At 36.7% G+C, this 22,267-nt stretch overlaps 3 protein-coding genes and 1 pseudogene across 3 annotated transcripts; 3 read left to right on the top strand and 1 right to left on the bottom strand.

Moving 5' to 3' along the window:
- Positions 1 to 225: 225 nt before the first annotated feature.
- Positions 226 to 5,197, top strand: LOC113347757 (annotated as a pseudogene).
- Positions 5,198 to 7,534: 2,337 nt separating this feature from the next.
- Positions 7,535 to 9,602, bottom strand: LOC113347756 (probable xyloglucan endotransglucosylase/hydrolase protein 28). The gene is made up of 3 exons (XM_026591425.1): positions 8,922 to 9,602; positions 8,624 to 8,832; positions 7,535 to 8,349 (listed from the first exon to the last, which is right to left on the bottom strand). The coding sequence occupies exons 1-3, from the start codon at positions 9,228 to 9,230 to the stop codon at positions 7,797 to 7,799; spliced, it is 1,071 nt and encodes a 356-aa protein (XP_026447210.1). The 5' UTR covers positions 9,231 to 9,602; the 3' UTR covers positions 7,535 to 7,796.
- A 6,124-nt stretch (positions 9,603 to 15,726) lies between these two features.
- Positions 15,727 to 16,608, top strand: LOC113351129. Its single transcript, XM_026595178.1, has 2 exons — positions 15,727 to 15,988; positions 16,055 to 16,608. Exons 1-2 carry the CDS (start codon positions 15,727 to 15,729, stop codon positions 16,606 to 16,608), a joined length of 816 nt encoding a protein of 271 aa, XP_026450963.1.
- Positions 16,609 to 17,228: 620 nt separating this feature from the next.
- On the top strand, positions 17,229 to 21,514 carry LOC113347755. Its single transcript, XM_026591424.1, has 6 exons — positions 17,229 to 18,131; positions 18,220 to 18,344; positions 18,449 to 18,507; positions 18,589 to 18,688; positions 19,725 to 20,459; positions 20,557 to 21,514. Exons 1-3 carry the CDS (start codon positions 17,524 to 17,526, stop codon positions 18,451 to 18,453), a joined length of 738 nt encoding a protein of 245 aa, XP_026447209.1. The 5' UTR covers positions 17,229 to 17,523; the 3' UTR covers positions 18,454 to 18,507; positions 18,589 to 18,688; positions 19,725 to 20,459; positions 20,557 to 21,514.
- Positions 21,515 to 22,267: the final 753 nt, after the last annotated feature.

The raw sequence follows: 22,267 nt of genomic DNA, 5'->3' as shown, positions 1-22,267 counted from the left end.
TTTTTGGTCAAAACACAGCCCCGTAACAGTTTACACGTCCTACTCCTACAGTCCCAGTATTAGTTGTTTAATAGATGTTAAAAAATTGATCATGGTAATTAGCGGGTGTTGCCAATGTCACTCTAATACAGTGATAGAGTCACACGGTGATAATATGGTGATAGCGGGTGTTGCCAATGTCACTCTAATACGGTGATAGAGTCGCTCTAATACAGTGATAAAAAATTGAATTCAGTGACCTGAATTCAATACTCTCCTAGTACCAAATTTTTTATACTCCCTCCGTATCTATTATATATCAGCAGAATTTTTATTCTTATTTGTACTATTATATAAATCCAAATTTCAAAACTGTTTTGTACTTCTATTACCCTTATTTATCTGTTTGGGAATCATCACAATTGAATATTTGTCTCTAACATTGGGAATATAATTAAGGGTAAAACTGATAAAAGTTTCTGTAGACGTTCAGGTGGTTTTTCTGTTAAAATTGGGGTTTGGTTAAGCACTGGGTGAATTTTGATTCTAATTGTTACACATACATAAAATGTGGGGATTTAAAAATTGGGGGTTTTGTGACCTTAATCAATCTGATTTTGGTGGTGCTTAGTATTTTGATACTGTTGCTTTATGGACACAAGAATTTCATTCATCGATGCTGGTTTTCTTTGCATTCAGTTAGTCTCAAGTTTCATTTTCTTTGTTTTATTCTTGAAATGGTACTTGTTATGTACTTATGGTGTTTGACTATATCTCTGAAAGACTGAATCTCTGTATTGTGCAAGTTATTTGAGATTTCCCCTGTGTGTATATCTCTGTATTATGCAAGGAGACTGAATCTATTTCGTGGTGTTAATGTTTATTGCAGGTTCTGAAAGAAAGGTGTTAAAGCTCCAGTAGCAGCAATGAAGAAGAATGTAAGTTGTAATCTCTTAGTGTTGGTAATTTGCTTTAAAAATATGTCTGTATTTTGTATCCCCATATCTCCTTTTGCTTATCATGTATTAGTATCTTCTCATATCTTGTACAAAACGTGTTCTGTGATTTGTGTTATGTATCTCCTATATGTAAATTCAAACGCTTCTTAACAGGTGCATAACCACATACCATAGAATGCTGCCGTTGTTTTTGCTTCAACCTTTTGGTTGATGAGATGATTCTCAGAATTGGACGTATGAGTTGTTTTGGTAAACCATAGAAATTGAGTTTTGAGTATCAGCTTTATGTTTTTGATAATTTTGTAGTAATGCCTGAAGAGTCGAAGATTAAATTTAACTCATCCTTAAAGATCCTGGTGTTTCCCTCTTTCTAACTCGCTTTCTTCTATCTCCACTGTAAGTCTAAATTTCTCGTCCGCTAAAGAGTCATGATCAAGTAAAGTGAACTCATTTCTCAGTTCACTCACAAATCTTTGTTGTCAACAGCAAGTCAATACATAAATTGTATTTGATCTTCATACACAAATCTTTTAGTTTTTTTTTTTTTTTAAATTTCATTTCTATTCTTAAGTCTGACTCAGTTAATCAGTCCTCGTTTCAGTTGATTTTTCAAGTTATGTTCAATTTTCTCTCTCAGTCTGTCTCTTGATGAACTAGGGTGTTAGAGGGTTTTAAGAGTTTTTACCTCAGATTAGGGGGGCTTTCTTCTGTGTTGTTCAAGCTTTCTAGATGGGAAAGATGTTAGATTAGTTGTTGGTGGCGACTACAATATATGGATTTTGATCTTTAATGTGCATTTCTGCTACTTTTAATTTTGATTCTTGGTTTTTTTCATAAGTATAAAGGCTGTAACTTAGTTTTCTAATTGTATGGATACTGGACAGTCACTGGGGTTTAATTGTCAGAAGCTGTAACTTAGTTTTAGGGAATAGTTTGTTTGTTTTTTCTGCCTTTATGTGTTTTAAGTTTCTAACAATAGAGTCATGGTGACTTAAGGCAAATATAACTTACTTTGTTATTTCAGCTGTTTTGGTTGATAGCAATCAAGCTTATCTGAAAGTGGAAAGCTATGGAACATTTGCTAATCATTTTAAGATGGTATGTAAGCTTGTTTAGGGTAATACTTGGTAACTAGTAAAATTCCACTCCATGAATCTAATCTTCCTCTATAAATAACAATGCAAATGAAATCTGATATATTCAATTTTCAAACTGATTTTGTTTGAGGAATCTGCCATACCATTGTCAATCCTGTTGTCTTATTTTAACTCACTGTATTTGAATGAATCAGAGTGAATCCATGGTCTCCAGCACAACTTCATGTATGCCAATATTGGTTCACATTTCAGGTTTGTCACACTACACCATTCATAGAGGATTGTAACCTGATTATTGTTCATATAATGAATGTTTCCTACGATGGAGTCTGTACCTTAGTTCTACCATATAACTACATCATAGTTAGGAGCACCATATCTCCATTTGGTGTATTTCTCTCCTTCTCCATACAAGAAAGACTGACGAAGAGTCATTCATTTACTCTCACTGCTTGTATCAAGTTAAGTGAAGACTAGTTTATATGGTTTTCATAGAATTCAAACTATGAAGGCAGGGATTTATACATGTTTTTGATTCTGGTTACTCAGTTACTGATATTAATTTGACTACCATAGATAGAGCCGTGTGGATCTCACACTCTTATTTTCTTAAATTACATGCTTCCTTCCTAGTGTGCAATTTTGCGACAAGGAAACAAAACTCATTGGATCGTAGTTAGGAAATAAGTCACAGTTGAAGAAAGAACTTACTTCTGAAATTGTACTTTTGTACTCATTGATTAATCTCCTGAAATTTTTTGCCTTTGCCAATTTTACTGCATCCTTAATTTGTTGTCATCGCCCTAAGAATCTTATCCTTTGTTGTTGTTGTCGTCTGTGTATATCTCTTGTCCTGAACTTTTCTTGGGTTTGATAGGTGTTATACTAACTCCTAGACAAGCCAATGAAGAAAAGGAAATGGAGAGAAGCAGGGGTGGTTGTTGTACCTACTGCCGGTTCTGTAACAGCGGTAAAATTCTTGAAACAACGACGTGAATGATGCTTTTGTGTGCCTATGGTAGCTGGTTGTTGCGTGTGCTTGCTGAATTATTGATTCTTTGAGTCATTTACTCTCTGCGATATATGGTGTGTAGTGCACACCTCCATGATTTAACCTCTCATTCCAGGAAGAAAGCTAAGTCTTGGTTGTATGCTTTGCAGCCTTCCAGTGTATTAATGGTTGATGCAATTCAGCCATTGACGGATGCAGAAAAGCAATACCTTACTGAACGCTATATAAACATTACCGGGTGAGTTTTTTTTTTTACATGCATGCCACACCTTTACTTGGATCAACTGTTCTGTCCTGACAAAGAGTTTATGAGCTACGACTTTAGTTCTTCGATTAACATGGATCTATTACATGATGCTGTTTTTAAAAAAAAGTTATCTACCATCCCCTTATATTGGGATTTGGATACACCTATGGTCTCTAACAACGAACACATGATTTCATGCGCTTTTCTGTCTTTCAAATCTGAGCAGGTTTTGAGAGGAGATGCTGAACTTACCCTTGGCTGAGTTTGAGGCAGTGTTGTCCAGCGATGATCTTCAGGTTTCATCGGAAGATGTTGTTTATGATTTTGTGTTGAAGTGGGAAAAACTGCATTATCCAAAGAGAAAGGACAGGTGTGAGGTTCTTGGTTCACGTCTTGGTCGTCTAATTCGTTTCCCTTACATGACCTGCCGGAAACTAAAGAAGGTTCTTACCTGCAATGACTTTGACCATGATTGCATGTCGAAATTTGTCTTTGCGGCTCTCTTTGTTAAGGCAGAAGCTGCACATACACAACGAACCCCAGCCGCCGAGTTATCTGCAATCACAAATCGTTGTTACATTGAACGAGCATACATATACAGACCAGTGAAAGTGGTGGAATTCGAGCTTCCATGTCAGCAGTGTGTAGTTTATTTGTTTCTTAAACATGATGAGTGTGTAAAACTGTTCCCATCTGGCCGAGTCGACTCACAAGTATTCCATTTTGGTGGACAAGGTCTTTTCCTCTCAGCTCACTGCAACATGGACCAACAGAGCTCATTGCACCACTTTGGCCTAACTCTAGGAATGCAAGAGAAGGGATCAGTTAGTTTTGCGGTATACTATGAATTTGCAGCTAGATCAAAACCATCTGAAGAGTACGTCACCAAGTTCAAAAGATATACATTGACAGCCAGGATGGAAGTGAGATCTAGAAACCTATTTGCAATCCCATGGACAAATTTCATGGCCGAAGATAGTCTCTACTTTATGGAGGGAATGCTGCACCTAAGAGCTCAAATAACATTCAAAAGCTGAAACTCTGGAGCAGGCTTGTCCCTTACCAGTCCCAGTCCTGCCAAGATGACCAATTGTTTTTAACAGTAATGAACGGCACTTCGGGTGTACATTCTGTGTCTATTATATCACAACAATAACAAAGCTCGACCAGATTCGAAGATGGCTTACTCTACCAATCATAGAGATGGGATATGTGTTCTTGATGATAGTAGTGTTTGTCGTGGTTTACGGATTGTCGAGCAACATTTACTTTTGGAGAGTTTGGCTATGTTTCGTAGTGCTAAAGCAAATGCATGTGTGGAAAGGGAATTGGATGTATGAAGTCATTTCAGAAACTGGTGGAGCACAGCAGCTCGGTTGGGCTAGCCCTTCACAGACCATAAAGGCGTCAGAGATGCTGAATATTCATACGCATTTGATAAGAGAGGAGTTAGCAAATGGAATACTGACGTTGAGACGTATGGTCAATCATGAGTTGTTGGTTAATTGGATGTTGCATTGATTTAGATCAAGATGAGATTTCTTGCTACAGGAGTGGTGTATCTCTTGATATGGCATTTGAAGGGGTTCGAAAGATGGGTGCTAGACTTGGTTATTTTCCTGCAGTTTCTCTTTTTGGTGGGTGAGCGTTGAGATTTAAACTTTGAGGCTCGTCCCTTTAAGTATCCAATTAAAGGGTTCACACCTCTTCAAGCTCGGTAAGGTATGTGCCTTGCATACACCCAATTTATGGACTTTCTTGAAATCCAGGAGATCGTATCATTTATCAACATATTTCCTCCTCAAATAATACATCTCAAATACCATCTCTAATACCTCGTGAAATTGTGGAATTTAGTTTTAAACAGATACAGTTACATGAAGACTTTTCTGATATGCTTTTCTGTTCCTTGCATTATTATGTGGACTTTTAGCTCTTGAACTAAACTTGCGGGGCAAGTTTGGTGTGGAACAATGTCGTAAGCTTAACCTGTTATCTCTTGCCTGATTTTGTTCGGGTGATAAACACATCCTACTTTAATCTCAGGGTCGTAATAATTCATGTGAATTCTGTGTGGATTGAGAAGATGAACCAGAATCTTTGTGACTTGGTCATACCTCCTACTAAACCTCCTATGTTACTTGGATCAGTATTTAGAACATTTTTACAGATAGGAATGCCGAGCGCAACCCTTCACCTTGTGTTGTTTCAAGCAATTCAGTACTTGTTTCTGTGTACACGGTGATCCTCCTTATCCAGTCTGAAGGTTTATAGGAGATATATGTGGATGTACAAGGGAAGCAGAGCATATTCCTGACAAGAAGGAAAGTCATCTCCCCCAAATAGGGCTGTTCATGGTCGGTTTTGGTTCGGTTTTTAGCCAAACCAAAACCGAAACCAATACTATCGGTTTCTTAAAATATGAACCAAACCAATTCATTAACCATTGGTTCGGTTTCTTAATGGTTCTAGCCGGTTTCGGTTTATTCCAGCGGATATCGGTTAACCGGCTGCTATGTCAGTTTCAGGAAACTGACAGTTCAAATCTAAGAAATAAAAAACATAGTTTAAAGATTTTCAAACCTACCTACAGGCTACATACATTCCCATTCCATACACAATCCAAATTCATAACATTCTTAAACACAATTCAAAAGATAAAGATTAGTAATTCAAAAAATCCACAGTCTCCATAACATCTAAACAACATCGACACTTTCCAGCTATGCATCCACAAAATCAACTGATAGCTTCAGACTTTCCAGGGTTGCTGACTGCATGTATATGAAAATGGCAAGCAACTGGTAGTTAGAATCTAATTCACGTATATTTCCACTAATCATGATGGCAAGCAATACATGAAAATGCTAACAGTGAAAAGACGTGACATGTAAACACACCATCAGGAGGACAATGTATCTTTCTTTGCTAACTGAACAGGTAATAACTTAACAGGTTTAAGAGGCACTAAATTAGCACATTAAGACTTTAAATTAAATCCAAAGAAAACATGCTTCCAAAAGATTTGCCATTATGCACTCATCAATGAGAAGTAATTGGCAGATGTGAATACCATTGAAGGTAGAAAGTTGCGATCAGAATTTACCTCTTACACGTAGAGATCCCAAGAAAAAAAATACATGAACTTTTTAGTAATTCTCCATGATTCACTATCTTTTCAAACTTTGTTTATAGTCTGCACTTGGCAGATATCACCTCCGAAGTTATATTTTGACTTTTTAGACGGAAATGTTACACTGACTGCAAATTGAATCTCACCGTCCATCCCGACAGAGAGAGTGGATGCTCCCTAACCTGATGGTTTAGCAGGGATGGGTTTAGGATGGAACCCACCCCACTATGTTAGGATAACCCGTGGGATTCAACAGGTGAGATATGAATCATTTCCATATTTGAGGACATAATTTCTAAATGATTTCAAATTAGAAAAAGGTTAATTTGAAAAGAATTGTTTTTCTTCTGATATGGGCTTCTATTTCTGGAGAGGCAGAATCCTTTCTAATACCCAAACAAGCTAATACTGATGAAGCATGTCTCTTCAAAACAATTGGTCCGCCCATGGCATGAACAACCAACGGATAGAAAATAAACGTCCATCCATGGTTCAAGACGCTCTCTCACAGATCACAGTTGGCATTTACTGTCTGTACGTGCACAACTTGGGAACCTGTACGGTCGCTCCAGATTATAACAATGTCAGAATTTCTCGACCGTTTAGTTTGATTTGATATGTCTGCCGCCCCAGATTGATTGGGTGGGACTGCTACTGAGAAAAGCTCAGTAATCATAAAGCGGCAGAGGGCCCGGCTCAAAAGAAGAAAAAAAAGGGGATTAAATGGTCCCAGAACCCATATTCTGTGCATATCCTCCCTGGCCACTCCACATCACTTGTACGAAATATGATGATGAAAAGAAATGCAAATTTTATCTCAATCTCGGATAAGAAATCATACACACCAAACATGATATATCCCAAAAGAAGAATGACTTGAAATGAGACTATACGATGGCAACCAAAATTGCTGGGAACGGAAGGTGTTCGCATGTCAAAAGCTGAAGTGTTGCTGCTTCTAAAGACAGAAATTTTCTACGCACAAGTTGATCGCAATAACTTAAAAGTGAGAAACCACTTTCGTTCCGTGGTAAGTAATATTTCAAAAAAAAAAAAAATTATATTTCAATTCGGTTATTTTTAAAATATCACTTTTCATGAAACAGAAATAATATTTTAAATCGTTAACAAGCACGACAGCACCAGCCTGGTAGCCACATGTTCAAAAAGGCCTGCAGAAGGTAAAACTTAGTGTTCAAAATAATCATTACAAATGTGATAAAAGTCTATTTAATCTCCCACAAATTCTCATTCAAATAATAACCTGCCTTTCTTTCACAATTCACAAATATAACCAAAAAAATCCAAGTTATTCAAAGATACCCATTAGAGGGTTGTAAAATGTTTTACCACCACCACAAATCTTTGTTCAAATGGTGACCACTGAATCCGTTCGACTAGAAGAACGATTACGACGATGATGGCCGCCTTTACCCCTGTGACTAGTTGGCGGTTTTCCAAACGTTACCGGGTCGAATTGCTGGAGTCGTTTCGCCACACGGCTATCAAGCACACACTCTGCCGGAGGGGACGCGTATCTAATGTGATCATAACAATACGAATACATCATATGCTTCTCTCTAAACTTCATCATTTCAACCCGCTGATCAGACGACAGTGTCGTACGTTTCAACGATTGTTCATCAGAACTCAAAATATCAAAATCCACATTGTTGGTTGACATATCACAAGTCAGAGATGATAGTTCAATCGGGTCTACCGTGCAACCATGAAGAACCAAATTGGAAAACTCTGCGACGTAAGGGGCATATCTGTAATTTACCTTGTACTTGCCACCATTGGTAGCCCAAGCAGAACCATCCCATATTGTTGCATACAATGACATTGGCTTTGAAGGGAAATCTCCTCCCATTCCCTCACTCCTTTCCACTTCTCTAATGGCTATATCATCAACATAAAATCTGCACATTTTTACCATACCAAGAAATTATTTTTTACCATATACCAAGAAATGATTTACTATATTCATAATAAATTATTTACTGTATCCAAAATATAAAGAATAAAAGAATTTTTACCTTTTTAAGAAAAAAATATCAGAAAAATGATAAGAACAGTAGTGGGGAAAAACAGCAAAATACTAAACAAATCTGATAGCCTTATCTTGAGAAAAGAAGAGATGAACTTTGGACGAGAAGACACAAATTAGTGGGGGGTGGGTTGTGATTGACATACATGATGTGAGATTGAGTCCAGAGAATGGAGTAGTGATGAAAATCTTGAGAAGGATCAAACCAGAGACCATATCTTTCTTCTCTGCCAATATTAGTGCTTCCATTCCCATAAACATTTGTCTGAATCTTCCAATCTTTTCCTCTTATATTTCCCAAGAACTCAAAATCCAATTCATCATGGTTTCTTTCAAATATATCCCCATTTGACATCTGCAAAAATTAATCAAAAATTACTAAAAAAAACAACAGAGGATTCCATTAAATATTAGTATAATTATTCAATCATAGTATTTACTTACATAAAAAGCGACGACAACCCCAGCAGTATAATCAGCTGGTAATTTGATAGAAGCACTGAAAAACCCATGAAGATAAAGGTCTTGAGAAACAAACCCTGAACCGGTTCTTTTGTTTAGTAAGAGCTGAACTGTTTTACCATCATCGTCTTTAGAATTAGTCACAAGATTATCATCTCCAAACAGATGATTATAGCCTTCATCAAATGATAGTATCGGCAGATTCTTCCTCAGTATCGAAGATGATGATGCTACAGAAACAACAATCAAGATACTAATCAATAACAAACTAAATACAAATTCTTTCTTCATTCTGCTCTTTGATTACATCAATTGAACACTTGCCGATTAAACCCCTTCTCTTCTTTTGTCTTCTTCTTTTCTTTGTTTATTGAATGGTGCAACTGCTCTGCTCCAATGAATACAGAGAGAGAGAGAGATGAGAGACTGTGAGTGAATGAAGAAAGAGGGGGGATTTGGAAAGGTGTGGATTTGTATTTAGTGGAGAGGCTGGGAGGTGTAACTTGAATGTAGTAGGAGGAGTTTGCAACTTTGCATTGAAAATGGGTTCTCGATTACAGAGAGAAAGTAATATTATATATTATTTTTTTATCTTGAAAATGGGTAAATGATTTTACTACTTTTTACTACTACAAGTTGTGGTACTTGGTTGAGTAGATATGAAGCATATCTTTATCAACAATAATAAAGCATCGGTTTTTAAAAACAACAACTTTTCATGGCGTTGGGATTGGGATATATATATGCATCACCATGATATTGCAGGGAATGTTCATGCCCTCTATCACATCCTTCTACGGCGGCTTATCGGAGGGAACTATGGGAAGATTGAAGAGGACCAATTTAGCTAGTCAAAATGTTGACTGTTAGGTGGGCATCATATATATAGATTGAGGAGTGAATGAATCCCTTTAAGCATAGCGGGTCCTATTAAAAAAGAATGATCATGTGTAACCGATTAGGAATTGCAAATGCAAGTAATATATGCATCCATATTGCAAGGTTGCTAACGGGGTTACCAGTTTACTGGTTGTTGTTTTTTTTTGCAAGTAAAATGATCATCCAAAACTTATATAAAGAATCTTATTGGGGCTGTAGGTAAGATGGATGTTCAGGGGCTTAATGGGTCATGAAATAAGACTTCTTATAACCTTTTATCCTCCATTTTACATAATTCCCAATATACCCTTGATTAGCAAATGAATTATATTAATTTAATGATTAATTTTTTGAGAATCAAAACTTTTTTTTCTTTTGTTTTTGATCTAAAAGAAGAAGAAGGATGATTTTTACGAACTTTTTTGAAAATTTTGAAGAAAAACTAGTGAAACCTATCCTAAAACTAGTCTAGAAAGTCTTGTAATCAACCCCCATTTGAAATTTTAATTGATTCAAATCCGTTTGAAACGGAAAAATATGAATTTATTTACAGGTTACGGCTGGGAAAATGTTATCGTCCCAGCCGTTATAAGGATTTAAGGTTCGTAATTTAAGGATTCCAGGCCGTAATATATATTCACGGCTAGGTTAATTAGTAATAACTTCTGGCTGTAATTCATACTCATGGATGGGTTAGTATGAACTCCTAGCCGAATAGTTATTCAGAGTCTCCTTGTACCAATCACGGCTGAAAACCCAACCGTAAATTGTATAAACGGCTGGGATACCCAGCCGTTTTTAGGCCTGAACACTCTCAACCAATGCATTTAATGCATTGCTTGACTTCTATTTTTTAAACTAAACGGCTAGTTTTCAAAAAAAAAAAAAATCTTTATGTCATTAAACCCTATAAAAGGAGACCATTCTATCATTTCTTGCTCACCCAAATCCTAGTTATAAACTCTCATATTCATTCTCATTTATTTCTCATCCAAAAAAATAAGAAAAAACACTATGGTGACTCCCTACACCAATGAAACAGATTATGCGATTGTTAGAGCATGGTCGACGGTCAGACAACATGATGAAGATCTAGACATTGACATAGATCAAATATCCTAGTCTTTTTGGAACCGTGTTTTCATAGTTTTTGTTGCACTAAACGGAAATCGTAATGGAAGAATTTTGGCAAGCGTTAAGGAGACATTCGAGAAAGTCTTTGAAGAATATGAAGATTTCAAAAAGGAAATGAAATCTCGAAAGGAAGCCAATCCCACAATTTCAAGTGCGATAAGAGTAAGTTTTTTAATAAGTTGTTTCATTAGAAAGCGTTTTGAGTAACATTATCTAACATATCGTATTTGTTTCTATAGTGGTCGAGGTCTCACCGCCAATATGAGGCAGTTCATGGAAAAGAGTTTCAACAAAATGATAGTTATCGCATCTTAGAAAATACTACCTATGATTTTGACCGATACGAATAACGGTTTATTTTAATTGTTATGATCTATCTTATCAATATAATGAAATATGTATGCTTTTCCGATTCAATGAATGAAAAACCATTTTGGTCCATTTTTTTTATGTTTGTTCCATTTCTCAAAAGAAATAGTTTCATATTTTTTAAAGTATTTTCGGCCAGGTTTTAATGCAAAACGACCTAGTCGTTTTGACCATAAAAACTGAAAATTCAAATTTACGGTTTGAATAACGGACCACGAGCGAACCCTAAACACCGTATCGGACGGGTTTCTGTAGTTTCCCAAACGTAATTGAGATATCGGTTTGGAAGCTGGTTTTTCGGTTGGAAGATCGATGAAACTCATTAAGAAAATATTCTAGCAGATCTTTCCACAATTGGAAGCCTTCAAAGACGAAATGGAAGCCGCAAAGAAAAACAATCTCAACATGCCACGTGCATAAAGAGTAAGTTTATCAATAATTGACCCATCAAAAATTGTTTTATGTAAAACCGATTTAAATTTTATTTTATTTTCAGTGGGAGATGGCCGAAACTCATTATGAGGATGTCAATGGAATGAAGTTTGAAATTCATGCTTGCTATCATGTCTTGGAAGAAAGTATCTACCGTGACTTCTTCCACTCTTAATACCCATGTTTGCAATATAATGAAAGCTTATGCTATGAAATATGTATTCCTTTTCATTTCACTGAAAAAATATATGTTTTTTCCCTTCCTTGGTTCCCAAAAATGACACAATTATATAAGACCAGAGAAACATTCATTCAGACAATTACGGTCGGGAAGCAATACACAACCCATCCGTTTGGCAACCGACGGCTGGGAAAACTTTCCAACCCAACCGACATAAGCTATAACGGCTGGGAAAACTTTCCAACCCAACCGACATATATCATAACGTCTGGGAAAACTATCCAACCCGACCGACACAAAACTTCACGGTTGGGAACCTAGGGTTACGGTTGGGAATTCCCAGCCGATTTTGGAAAATTTCCTTGTTTTCTACAGATACTGAACAATTAACGACTAGAAAAGTCTCAACCGTGATAGCTATTTTCACAACACCAAATTCCCGGATTCGTAACAGGCATTCGTAACGGCTCTGTGGCCGTTACAAAATTCTCGTTACAAATGGTCGTTACGGAAACTTTGTAACAGGCTGCAGCCGTTACGAAATTTTTTATAGGGATGCCAGCCACACGCTTGGTCACACTCAGCTCGTAACAGATGAGTTTCTGCGTGTGCCATTCACACGCTTGTCACACTAGGGTGGTAGCGGAGGAGTTTTTTTTCCACACAAGTTAGAATAATCATAGGATATTTTGCCCCCAAATGAGTATCGATCTAATCCTAAAGTTTTATTTCTTCTTGCTCTTTCATTTCATTCTTCGGGAGCCTCTGTCACTCTCTTTCTCCTCTCCATAACCTATCACCATGGATAACCTCAATCACACCTTTTTCTGTTCCTTTTTTTCCTATCGATCAAATCTCCTTTTCTTCTCCTTTATCTCCTCTTTCTCTTTTAATGATTTTTATTATATTTTCCAGTACAAAGAGAGAAAGTAAGAAATTAGGGTTTCAGTAGATTGATGGATTTCAGAGAAATTACGGTTTCGGTGAAAAGGGTATTGGTCTTAATATTGGGGTTCCTCTTCACTTGAAAGTACTAATTTAAGAAATTCGATCTATAGTTTTTCTTTTTGTAGTAACATGTTAGGGTTAATTTTAAGGTCTATTGAATTCGTTATGGTGAATTTTGTTGGTTTTTGTTTGATTTTAGGGTTCAATTTATCTGATTGTAGCAACATATTAGGGCTAATTTTGGTCAATTTGATTTATGGATCCACTTTTATTGTTAGGTTTTAGGGTTAGTTGAAGTGAAATTGGATTTATTATGGTGAAGTTTGTTGGTTGGTGTTTGATTTTAGGTTCATTTTTGCTGGTGGTAGTAACATGTTAGGGTTAATAGTAGTTGAATTTGATTCATGGATTCATTTGTTGTTTCGATTTATAGTTAGTTGCAGCAGAATTGACTTTACTGGTTTCAATTTTGTGAACTGCTGTTAGATTTTGCGGTTCACTTGGTTGAAATATTCTTCCTCACAGTATCTTAGTTAGGTGATATGTTTTGCTGTATATGATTTTGGCAGATACTTTTCAATTAATTGCTTAAAATTTTCTGTTGGTTGATTCATAGTGTTAGGTTGTCGTAGAATTTTCTCAAGAGTTCATTAGGCAAATACTGCTCATGGTGCATCCTGTAGTTTTTTTAATTTTTATATCCTCCATCTTGTGTACATCAAAGGCACTGTCCTTTGCTTAGATGTCCTGCTACTTTTCTGTTATTGTCAACTGTTAAGTCAAAGCTTTTGTAGAAAACAGTTCGTAAAGCATTGTGTAGGTGTACTTCTCTGGAGATGTTTTCTACTGTAGTATTGTTTCAGAGATTCACAAGGTTATTCTATGTTTTCTACCGTAGTATTGTTTCAGCATCAATTATTTTAGAATGCGTAGATGCTGATTTATTCTGTGTTTTTTATCCAGCAACATCATTTGAAAAGTCGCAGTTGCAGCCCTTGCTCCCTATCTTGGAGGCTTTTCCCATGAACTCCATATTACTGTTTCATATTTTTTCCATAACTAGTTCCCTGCACATCATGGTGGCCAAATGTTCGTTAATGAAACTAATACCCGAGAGACAACTTTTAAGTAAATTACTTCTGGTCATGTGGTGTACTCTTAGAGTGACATTAGTTCTTTCTCTATGCTAGTTCATGTTCTGAATTGTTACACTACACCATTTTTCCGGAATAGCAACTAAAATTTGCAACAGCTCTTACGCAGTTGCGAATTCGCAAGTGATTTTGCAACTGCTCTGAAATCCGCAATTGCTTTAAGCAGTTGCGAAATTTGTAATTGCTCCTCAGCTGTTGCGAATTGCAACTGTTGAAAATACCTGGTGTGCCAACCGTTTGTGTGCAGAGTAACACCAGCATCATTCTGTGCAGTCAGTTTAAGTGTTGGGAACAGATTTTTTAACTTGGGTTAAACCCATTTTTTCACTTTCACCTCACCCTACTTTTCACTGAGCGGGAATACTCCCTCGCTTTTCATCTGTACGACTCGCTCTCAGCCACAAAATTTCTCTACTAACTTCATTGAAACTCTCTCTTCCTCCATTATTTCCAGATCTGAAACTTCTCTGAAGAAAAACTCTCTCTCCTTACCATTAACAGAAGCTCTGCAAATGTGAGTCATTTAATTCAGAACCAATATAGTACTTTGTTTATTGAGTTTATAGTTAGGTCAGTTTCATCTTTGCAGTTCTTATTAACTAATGGTTCCATCTTTGCAGTTGGAAGTATATCTGCGAAATTTGGGTGTTTCTATTTCGATCTAGGTATAATTTCCTCTTTCTGATTCTCTTATGGTTTCGATTTCATAAATTTTAGGTTTAATTTAGGGTTTTAATTTTGTCAAATCTGCTTGTTTCCACTTCAATTTTTATGTCTATTTTTGTGAAATCTGGTTGTGTAGTAGATTTAGTTTACTGTGAGATATGGGTGTTCGCTGATTTGATGATTCAGAGTTGATTTTATCTAGGGTTTTACTTTCCCAATTTCATTTTTAGGGTTATTTGTGTGAAATCTGGATGTGTATTAGATGCATTTTACTGTGAGATGTGGGTGTTTGCTAGTTTTATTTCAGTTCATAGTATGATAGGTTTGAAGTTAAATTTCATTTCATAATATCCTGCAGTATGCTAGGCAAAAAAGTTGAAGCTTTTACTAATTTGTTCGAAGTTAAATTTCATTTCATAGTATCCTGCAGTATGCTAGGCAAAACAATTGAAGCTTTTTCTTATTTTTTTTTTAAGTTAACTTTCAGTTCATAATATCCTGCAATATGCTAGGCAAAAAAATTAGAACTTTAAATAATTTGTTTGAAGTTAACTTTCAGTTCATAGTATGATATGTTTTTGTTGTACCTATGTCAGAGAAGTTAAATATCTAATATCATCAGAGGGGGAAAGAATTGGTTTTCTGTCATTTTTATTTTGGGTTTACATTATCATATTTAATTTGGTTCAGGGGGGAAAGGGGGTTGGTATAGCAATATAGAATTAAGACTAAGAGGGGGATATTTGTAACTCGGTTATTGTGGGTGTTTTTACGAAGTTCATGTTTGAATTAGTATCTCATAATCCATGACTTTATAATGGTCTTGCTGGCTGCTGCACACTTAGCAGTATGGTTCTGAGCCACATTGCATTCTTATTTATATGGATGTATATACTCTTGCATATTATTTTATGCAATTCATTATCTGTTCTATTTCACATGGTATAGTATAACATAATATGATATGTTTGAGTTGTACCTACCTGACATAGATATCTTTTTTTAGGATCAACAGTGTAGGGTAATGGAATGTGATAAGGGATGGATGAGTTGTAGCCGTAGATCTTCTCAATACATACGAGGTGTAGGGTTATTCATAGAGTTTGTGCATAAATATGGTGGCGATAGTTTATTATTCTTATGCTCTTGTAGACGTTGCAAGAATAGTAAAGGATTAGAGCCGCTTAGTGAAATTTCATTTCATTTACTAAGACATGGTATTGATTTGACATATACGGTGTGGCGTTTTCATGGGGAAATCTCAGTAGCAGCTGAGAGGGTTGGAGGTATAGCTTCAAGTGTATGAGAAGATGTAGCTGCGACTGTATGAGAAGATGTATCTGACAATGTAGGAGTAGATGTAGGAGGAGATGTTTCTGCTAATTTAGGAGGAGATGTAGCTAACAATGTAGGAGGAGATGTAGCATCTGATCATATAGTCCAACATGATGTAGAAGGTGTAGATGAGAATGGTGGATTACATGATACTATTCATTATCCTGCTGAAACTATCCGCAGTAGGAAGCGTAAATATGCATATGACCGTGCTAGGGCACCATTGTACAATTCATGTCCATCAGGAAAGACAACACTGAGTGCTGCTATAAAATTGAATGACATTAAGACCCAGTATGGGTTTTCAGACAACGATGTAACTGCACTTTTAGAAATGATGAAGGAGTTGATTCCCGAAGAAAATAGATTCCCAGCTAAGTACCCTGAACTGAAAAAGATGATCCAAGAATTAGGAATGGATTATATAACTTACGATGCATGCATAAATGACTGCATTTTGTATTGGAAGGATAGAAGTGAAATGGTTAGGTGTCCTTTTTGTAATGAACCTAGGTATAAGAAAGTTTTCAATGAGGAGAGAAAACTTACTAAAGTTGCTCAAAAACTTTAAGACACTTTCCATTAATTCCTAGGCTTCAGCGGTTGTACAGTATGTCACGGATATCAGAGCTAATTCTTTGGCACTTTAGAGCTCAGTCAGATATCAATGTTATGCGGCATCCTGTGGACTCCTCTGCTTGGCGATGTGCTGATAGCTTTTCGCCATAGTTTGCTAAGGAGCCGTGTAATGTGACCCTTGGGATATCGTTTCAACCCAAATGTGTGTTTCGGTACTAACCACAGCTGTTGGCCGGTAGTTGTCCAGCCATACAATCTCTCTCCTTCCTCGTGTATGAAGCGAGAATTTTCGATATTGGTGTTGTTGATATCTGGCCCAAGAGCACCAGGTAAATATATAGATGTTTATTTAGAACCTCTGATAGAAGAGTTAATAGTGTTATGGAATGAAGGTGTGTTAACATATGATAGCTTTAGCAAAACTGAATTTGTAATGAGGGCAAGGTTGTTATGGGCTATACACGATTATCCTGCATTAGGTACTTTATCTGGATGTATAACGCATGGGTACTTAGCTTGTCATCACTGCGGAGAAGGAACTCGTTCAGACTATCTTCCGTTTAGTAGGAAAATATGTTATATGGGACACCGTAGATGGCTTCCAACATGACACAAATTTCGAGAAGATAAGACCAATTTTGGTGGAGTTGTAGAGCATGGTACAACCCCATGGCCACTATCTGGCTTACAGATTCAACAGAAGGTAGCTAATTTGAAAACTAAACATGGTAAAGGAAAACCACCAGCAGAACCAAGTAAGAAACGTAAACGGAGAGCTGCAGAGGACAATGACGAAGATACTGATGCACAAGAAGAGGTTCAGGACCGGTCCTTGTTTTCGCGAAGGTCTATTCTATATGATTTTCCAAACTGGGGTTCAAATGCCATCCGACATATTACAAATGTAATGCACACACAAAATAACATAACTGAGCATCTACTTAACACCATAATGGGAAATGGCAAGTCGAAATACAGTCCTGGTGCACGTCAAAATCTGGAAGCTATGGGGGTTAAAAGGAAATTATGGTTAAAAGTGGATGAGGTGACTGGTAAAACCACAATGCCAGATGGAGATTTCGCAATGTCAAGAAAGGAGAAAGTTGCTCTTTGTATAATTCTGAAGAACTTAAGGGTGCCGAGCAGTTTCTCTTCCAACTTTCGCAACAATGTCAACATTAATCCTCCAGAGCTAAGGAATTTCAAGTCGCACGATTACCACGTCACAATACAATATTTGCTGCCATTGTTGGTTCATGTAGCTACTTCAATGCCAAAAGATCTGCGAGTTTCTCTTCTCCGTATCAGTACATTCTTCAGGATTCTGTGCGCAAAGGTTATTAACAGAGAACATCTTATAAGAGCTAAGGATAGTTTGGTGGAAGCCATTTATGTTCTGGAAAAACATTTTCCTCCTTCTTTCTTTGTTATTAGCATCCACCTAATAGTGCATTTGGCCGACGAAGCTTTAATCTGCGGTCTGGTCAGATTTAGATGGATGTATCCCTTTGAAAGGTAACATCTACACCTACCTGTCTTTGTTTTTCAATATATGAACTGTTAGTTATGCTGAGTTATAACTTTCTATTACTGATATTTGTAGGATGATGAAAGGATTCAAGAGATTGGTGCGCAACAGGAGGTACATTGAGGGTTGCATCGCCAGAGGGTATATCACGCGAGAATCTAGCTTATATTGCATGAAAGATTTGTCAGTAAATGGTGAAGGTACTCACAAACATACTCGACAAGCTTTTTTAGATGATGACGATGAGTTTGCTGATGAGATGTCGTTAAGTAATCCTAAAAATATCACTTTGACTATGGTACAGTTTGAACAAGCTCGCAACTGGGTCATATTCAAGTTTGTTGGGATAGATGACTGGAAAAGGTAGATCTTTTTAGTTTCAGGAAGTTGTTGTTTCGATTATTAGGTTTATCTGTCTAATATTCATTTGTCGTTTGATTGCAGGAAGTATGCTGCCTATGTTAACAGTCGCAAGCCTCATGGTCCAAAAAATCGTACATCGCAACAGCCATTGAAGAGTTTTCTGTTATGGTTACGTGATGAGGTAATATGCTATGACAGAAACATTGCTTACTTGTTGAGAATTTGGCCATTGCTTTGCTGTTGAGAAGTTTATCATTTGAGAGTTTGCTAATCATGTTGGCTAGGATTCCATATTTGATAGATGAATAAAAAGTAATAATACACAGATAATAATGTCGAACTGAATATCTAATAAATTTAATTATGATTATGATAGTAGGATCCTTCTTTTCTTTTTCTTCTCACAGTAAATGTCATTAAAATAATGCACTGACTCGAACATTGTAGTTCATTAAAAACAGTTGTTAGAAGCCAATGATCTGAATTCAGTACTTTGGCGACTAGTGAGGGTCCTCTCTTCAAGGCACAGTCGTATAAGAGATACCAAGTTAATGTCTTTAATTTTTGTGCACAAGATTCCGATGAACTAATGGTAACGCAAAACAGTGGCGTCTCGATGAGAGCAATTACCAGACATAGAGCAAGGTCTACGGACATAAATTACATCGAAGCTGAAGTTGTCTATTATGGAATCATTGAAAAGATTATCAGTTTAAACTATATGGAATTTGAAGAGACAGTTTTTTATTGTGATTGGGTCAGAGTTGAAGATAAGACTAATGGGTGCCAAGTTGATCCAAACTCATACTTGATAAAGGTTAACTTGTGCCAAGCTGAAAAGCATTGATAGAGTGCAGGATGAACCCCTTATCATGGCTTCAGAAGCAACCCAAGTGCTCTACTCAATAGATCTTTCACCTGAGGGATGGTCCGTGGTCTTGCATTCACCGCAGGGGTTAACTTCCTTAGTAGATAACACTGAGATACCCACTATTTATCATTCTGTTTTTACTGAAAATGAGAGTTTAGAAAAACTTATATGTGTTGATTCCGTAGTTTAGAATGATATGATTTCCATGAAGTTTTACTTTGTAGTTTAATCATCTGAAAAATATGAATGCATTGCTTATTTTGATAAGCTTTTATTGTTATGTTTATGTGGATTGTGACAGGTTTGTTATAGGTTTTGTGACAATAATTGGGTTAGCTTTGGTTAGTTTGCAGGTTATTATGGCAGAAGTGGAGGTGAATAAAAATGGACTTCCTGTTTCCGCTAATGCAACAAAACTTGGCCACAAAAAGGGTGCCTTGGTTCGTACCCATGTGCCTATTTCTTTCAAAACTTGGAAGCACGTACATCAGAAGTACAAAGACGATGTTTGGAATGAACTAAAGGTACCACATTTACCCTGAATCTGAATTTGGTTGACAACAGCATTAAGCCACCAATCTTGTCTTTCCATGGAGTGTATAATTTACCTGAGACTTCTAAGCGAACAGTGAAGTCGATGTCTGATCCATGGAGGAGATTTAAGCATGAGTTAAGATTGGGCTACTATGACATATATCCTACCCACGAAGAAAGAATCAGAAATGTGCCTCCTCTTGTGAAAGAAGAGGACTGGTTACATTTTGTATCAATGAAAATGATGAAAAAGTAGATGAACTAATAGCTGAGAATAAGAGGAAAAGACAACTTTATGACTACTCTCATTGCTCTGGTCGCAAACCTCATTGCTTGGTCAAAGCTGAACTGGTATGTTAGTTCAGTTTTAACAATGCTTCGATCCGACTCTTACAGAAAAAAATGGTTGATCAATATTCAAAAACTTATTATATTTGCGTTTTATGAGAGCGTCAATCCTCGAGTAGAAGTCAGTACCTCCGATGTATGGGTAAAAGCTTATACACAAGAGGGTGGGGGAATTTTACCTAGTGCAGAACCATACTTTGTAAGTCATCTTATTTTCCATTTATATCATTTCTGAAATTTTACATATACTATTTATCGTGATTTATAAATCCATAATTTTATACTCGGTACCGCAGGCTGAGATTCAGAAGAAGCAAAAATTGATCAAAGATTTGCAAGATGCGGGTACTCCCCCAGCAAACACAGATGCATTGATTGAAGCATTTGGAAAGGATTCTAGGTGACGGGTTCGTGTTGTTGGCCCCGTTTCTCGTACGCAAGTTGATAGTTCTACTCCTGCGCGTGCTAAAGTGTATGATCTAAAGCCTAAAGATATAGTTCTGAATCATAAAGTGGATGAACTAGGTGGTAAGATAGAGCTTATGATCGGCGGCTTGGGAAAATTGTGTCACGCTATGAAGGATATCCAATTTACAATGCCAGCATCATATGTTGCCTCGACTAGTTCACATGCTCAGCGTGTTCATCTGGTCATGGAATTGGTTCACCCGGTCACTTAGATTTATCTCCTGAAGCCTCACCTGATAACTTAAGTTCACCTGGTGAACACATATCTCTAGCTCGATCAACAACAGGTGATATGCAACAATGTTCCTTGCTTAACATGGATGGTGAAGTCCGTGTTATTGGTAAACTCTGTACTGGTGAATTTGGACTTATGTGTCACTGCTTGCCTGTACCACCTAATCTTGCAAAGGTTTCGCTTGATCGCATTCTCCTGCCAGCTGAGCGCACTGTAAAAACTAACAGATTAGCAGTGATCTTTCAAGATGTTGGAATTGGAGGATACATGGTTCATACAAAGATGTACATCAAGTATGATTAGAAGGGTGAATCAACTTTTTTGGAGATATGCTATATGCTTCATGGATATCCCAGCCATCGTATATCGCGCATACAAGCAACTGGCATTTATGGCTTTTATGTTTTTTTACTATGCTCACACTTTTGTACTTAGGCTGAACATAGCGGTTATGTAACTATTATGCAGTGGTGCATAAGACTCTATTGAAGTTATGCTTAGAAAGACTTTATGCAGTTGTGCATAAGTATCTAACTTCACCAGAAACAACTTTAATATATATATAAGTCTATTTTACTTTGATTCCCTTGTTTCTATTAAACTTTTGTACGTATGTGTGTGGTTTTTTTCTCTTTTATGTGATTAGGTAGGTGACTTAAGCTAAGGCTATCAGAGGGGAATATCAATCCCTGGTACGTACTTTTTTTTATGCTTATGCTTTCATGTTTACATGGTTGAATACTAACCTTCAGTATACTTTTTTGCAAGGTAATGATCATTATTGCTGGGTGACAAGTGAATTGCGTGAGGATTTGGATCAACTTATGCCCCAGTATGCATTATTCAGTTAATGTACACTGGAAACCCTAGCTAGAGCAGCAAGCCGTTGGGAAGAGAAGAAGAATAATAAATTAGCCATGAGAATTGAGAATTCCTCTTGTATGTAAAACTGGCTAAATTGGAAAACCATGCAAACCAGTGCATTTAAGCAATTTAGCTCTCATTCACCGATTTGTTTTCTTTCTCATTTTATTTGTCTGTTTATGATATGACATGAGCTATGTGCTACCAAATTTAAGCAAGTTATCTTTGTTACTCACTATTGACATACGATATGAGCTATTCGAGCAAGGTTTCAGTATTTTTTTTCTTATACTTGTTGCATTGGTTAAATTGGAGAAAGGTTTGAGTATATTTTCTTATACTTGTTGCATTGGTTAAATATTGCAGGACCTGCTAGGTGTTACAGGCAGATTAAGAACAAGCCTTACCCAAAGTCAAGGTACTGTCGTGGTTTACCTGAC

This window comes from Papaver somniferum, chromosome 2 (genome assembly GCF_003573695.1).
Source record: "Papaver somniferum cultivar HN1 chromosome 2, ASM357369v1, whole genome shotgun sequence".
NCBI lineage: Eukaryota > Viridiplantae > Streptophyta > Magnoliopsida > Ranunculales > Papaveraceae > Papaver > Papaver somniferum.
The sequence above is the reverse complement of the archived record's forward strand: the minus strand, read 5'-3'. Positions and strand labels throughout refer to the sequence as shown.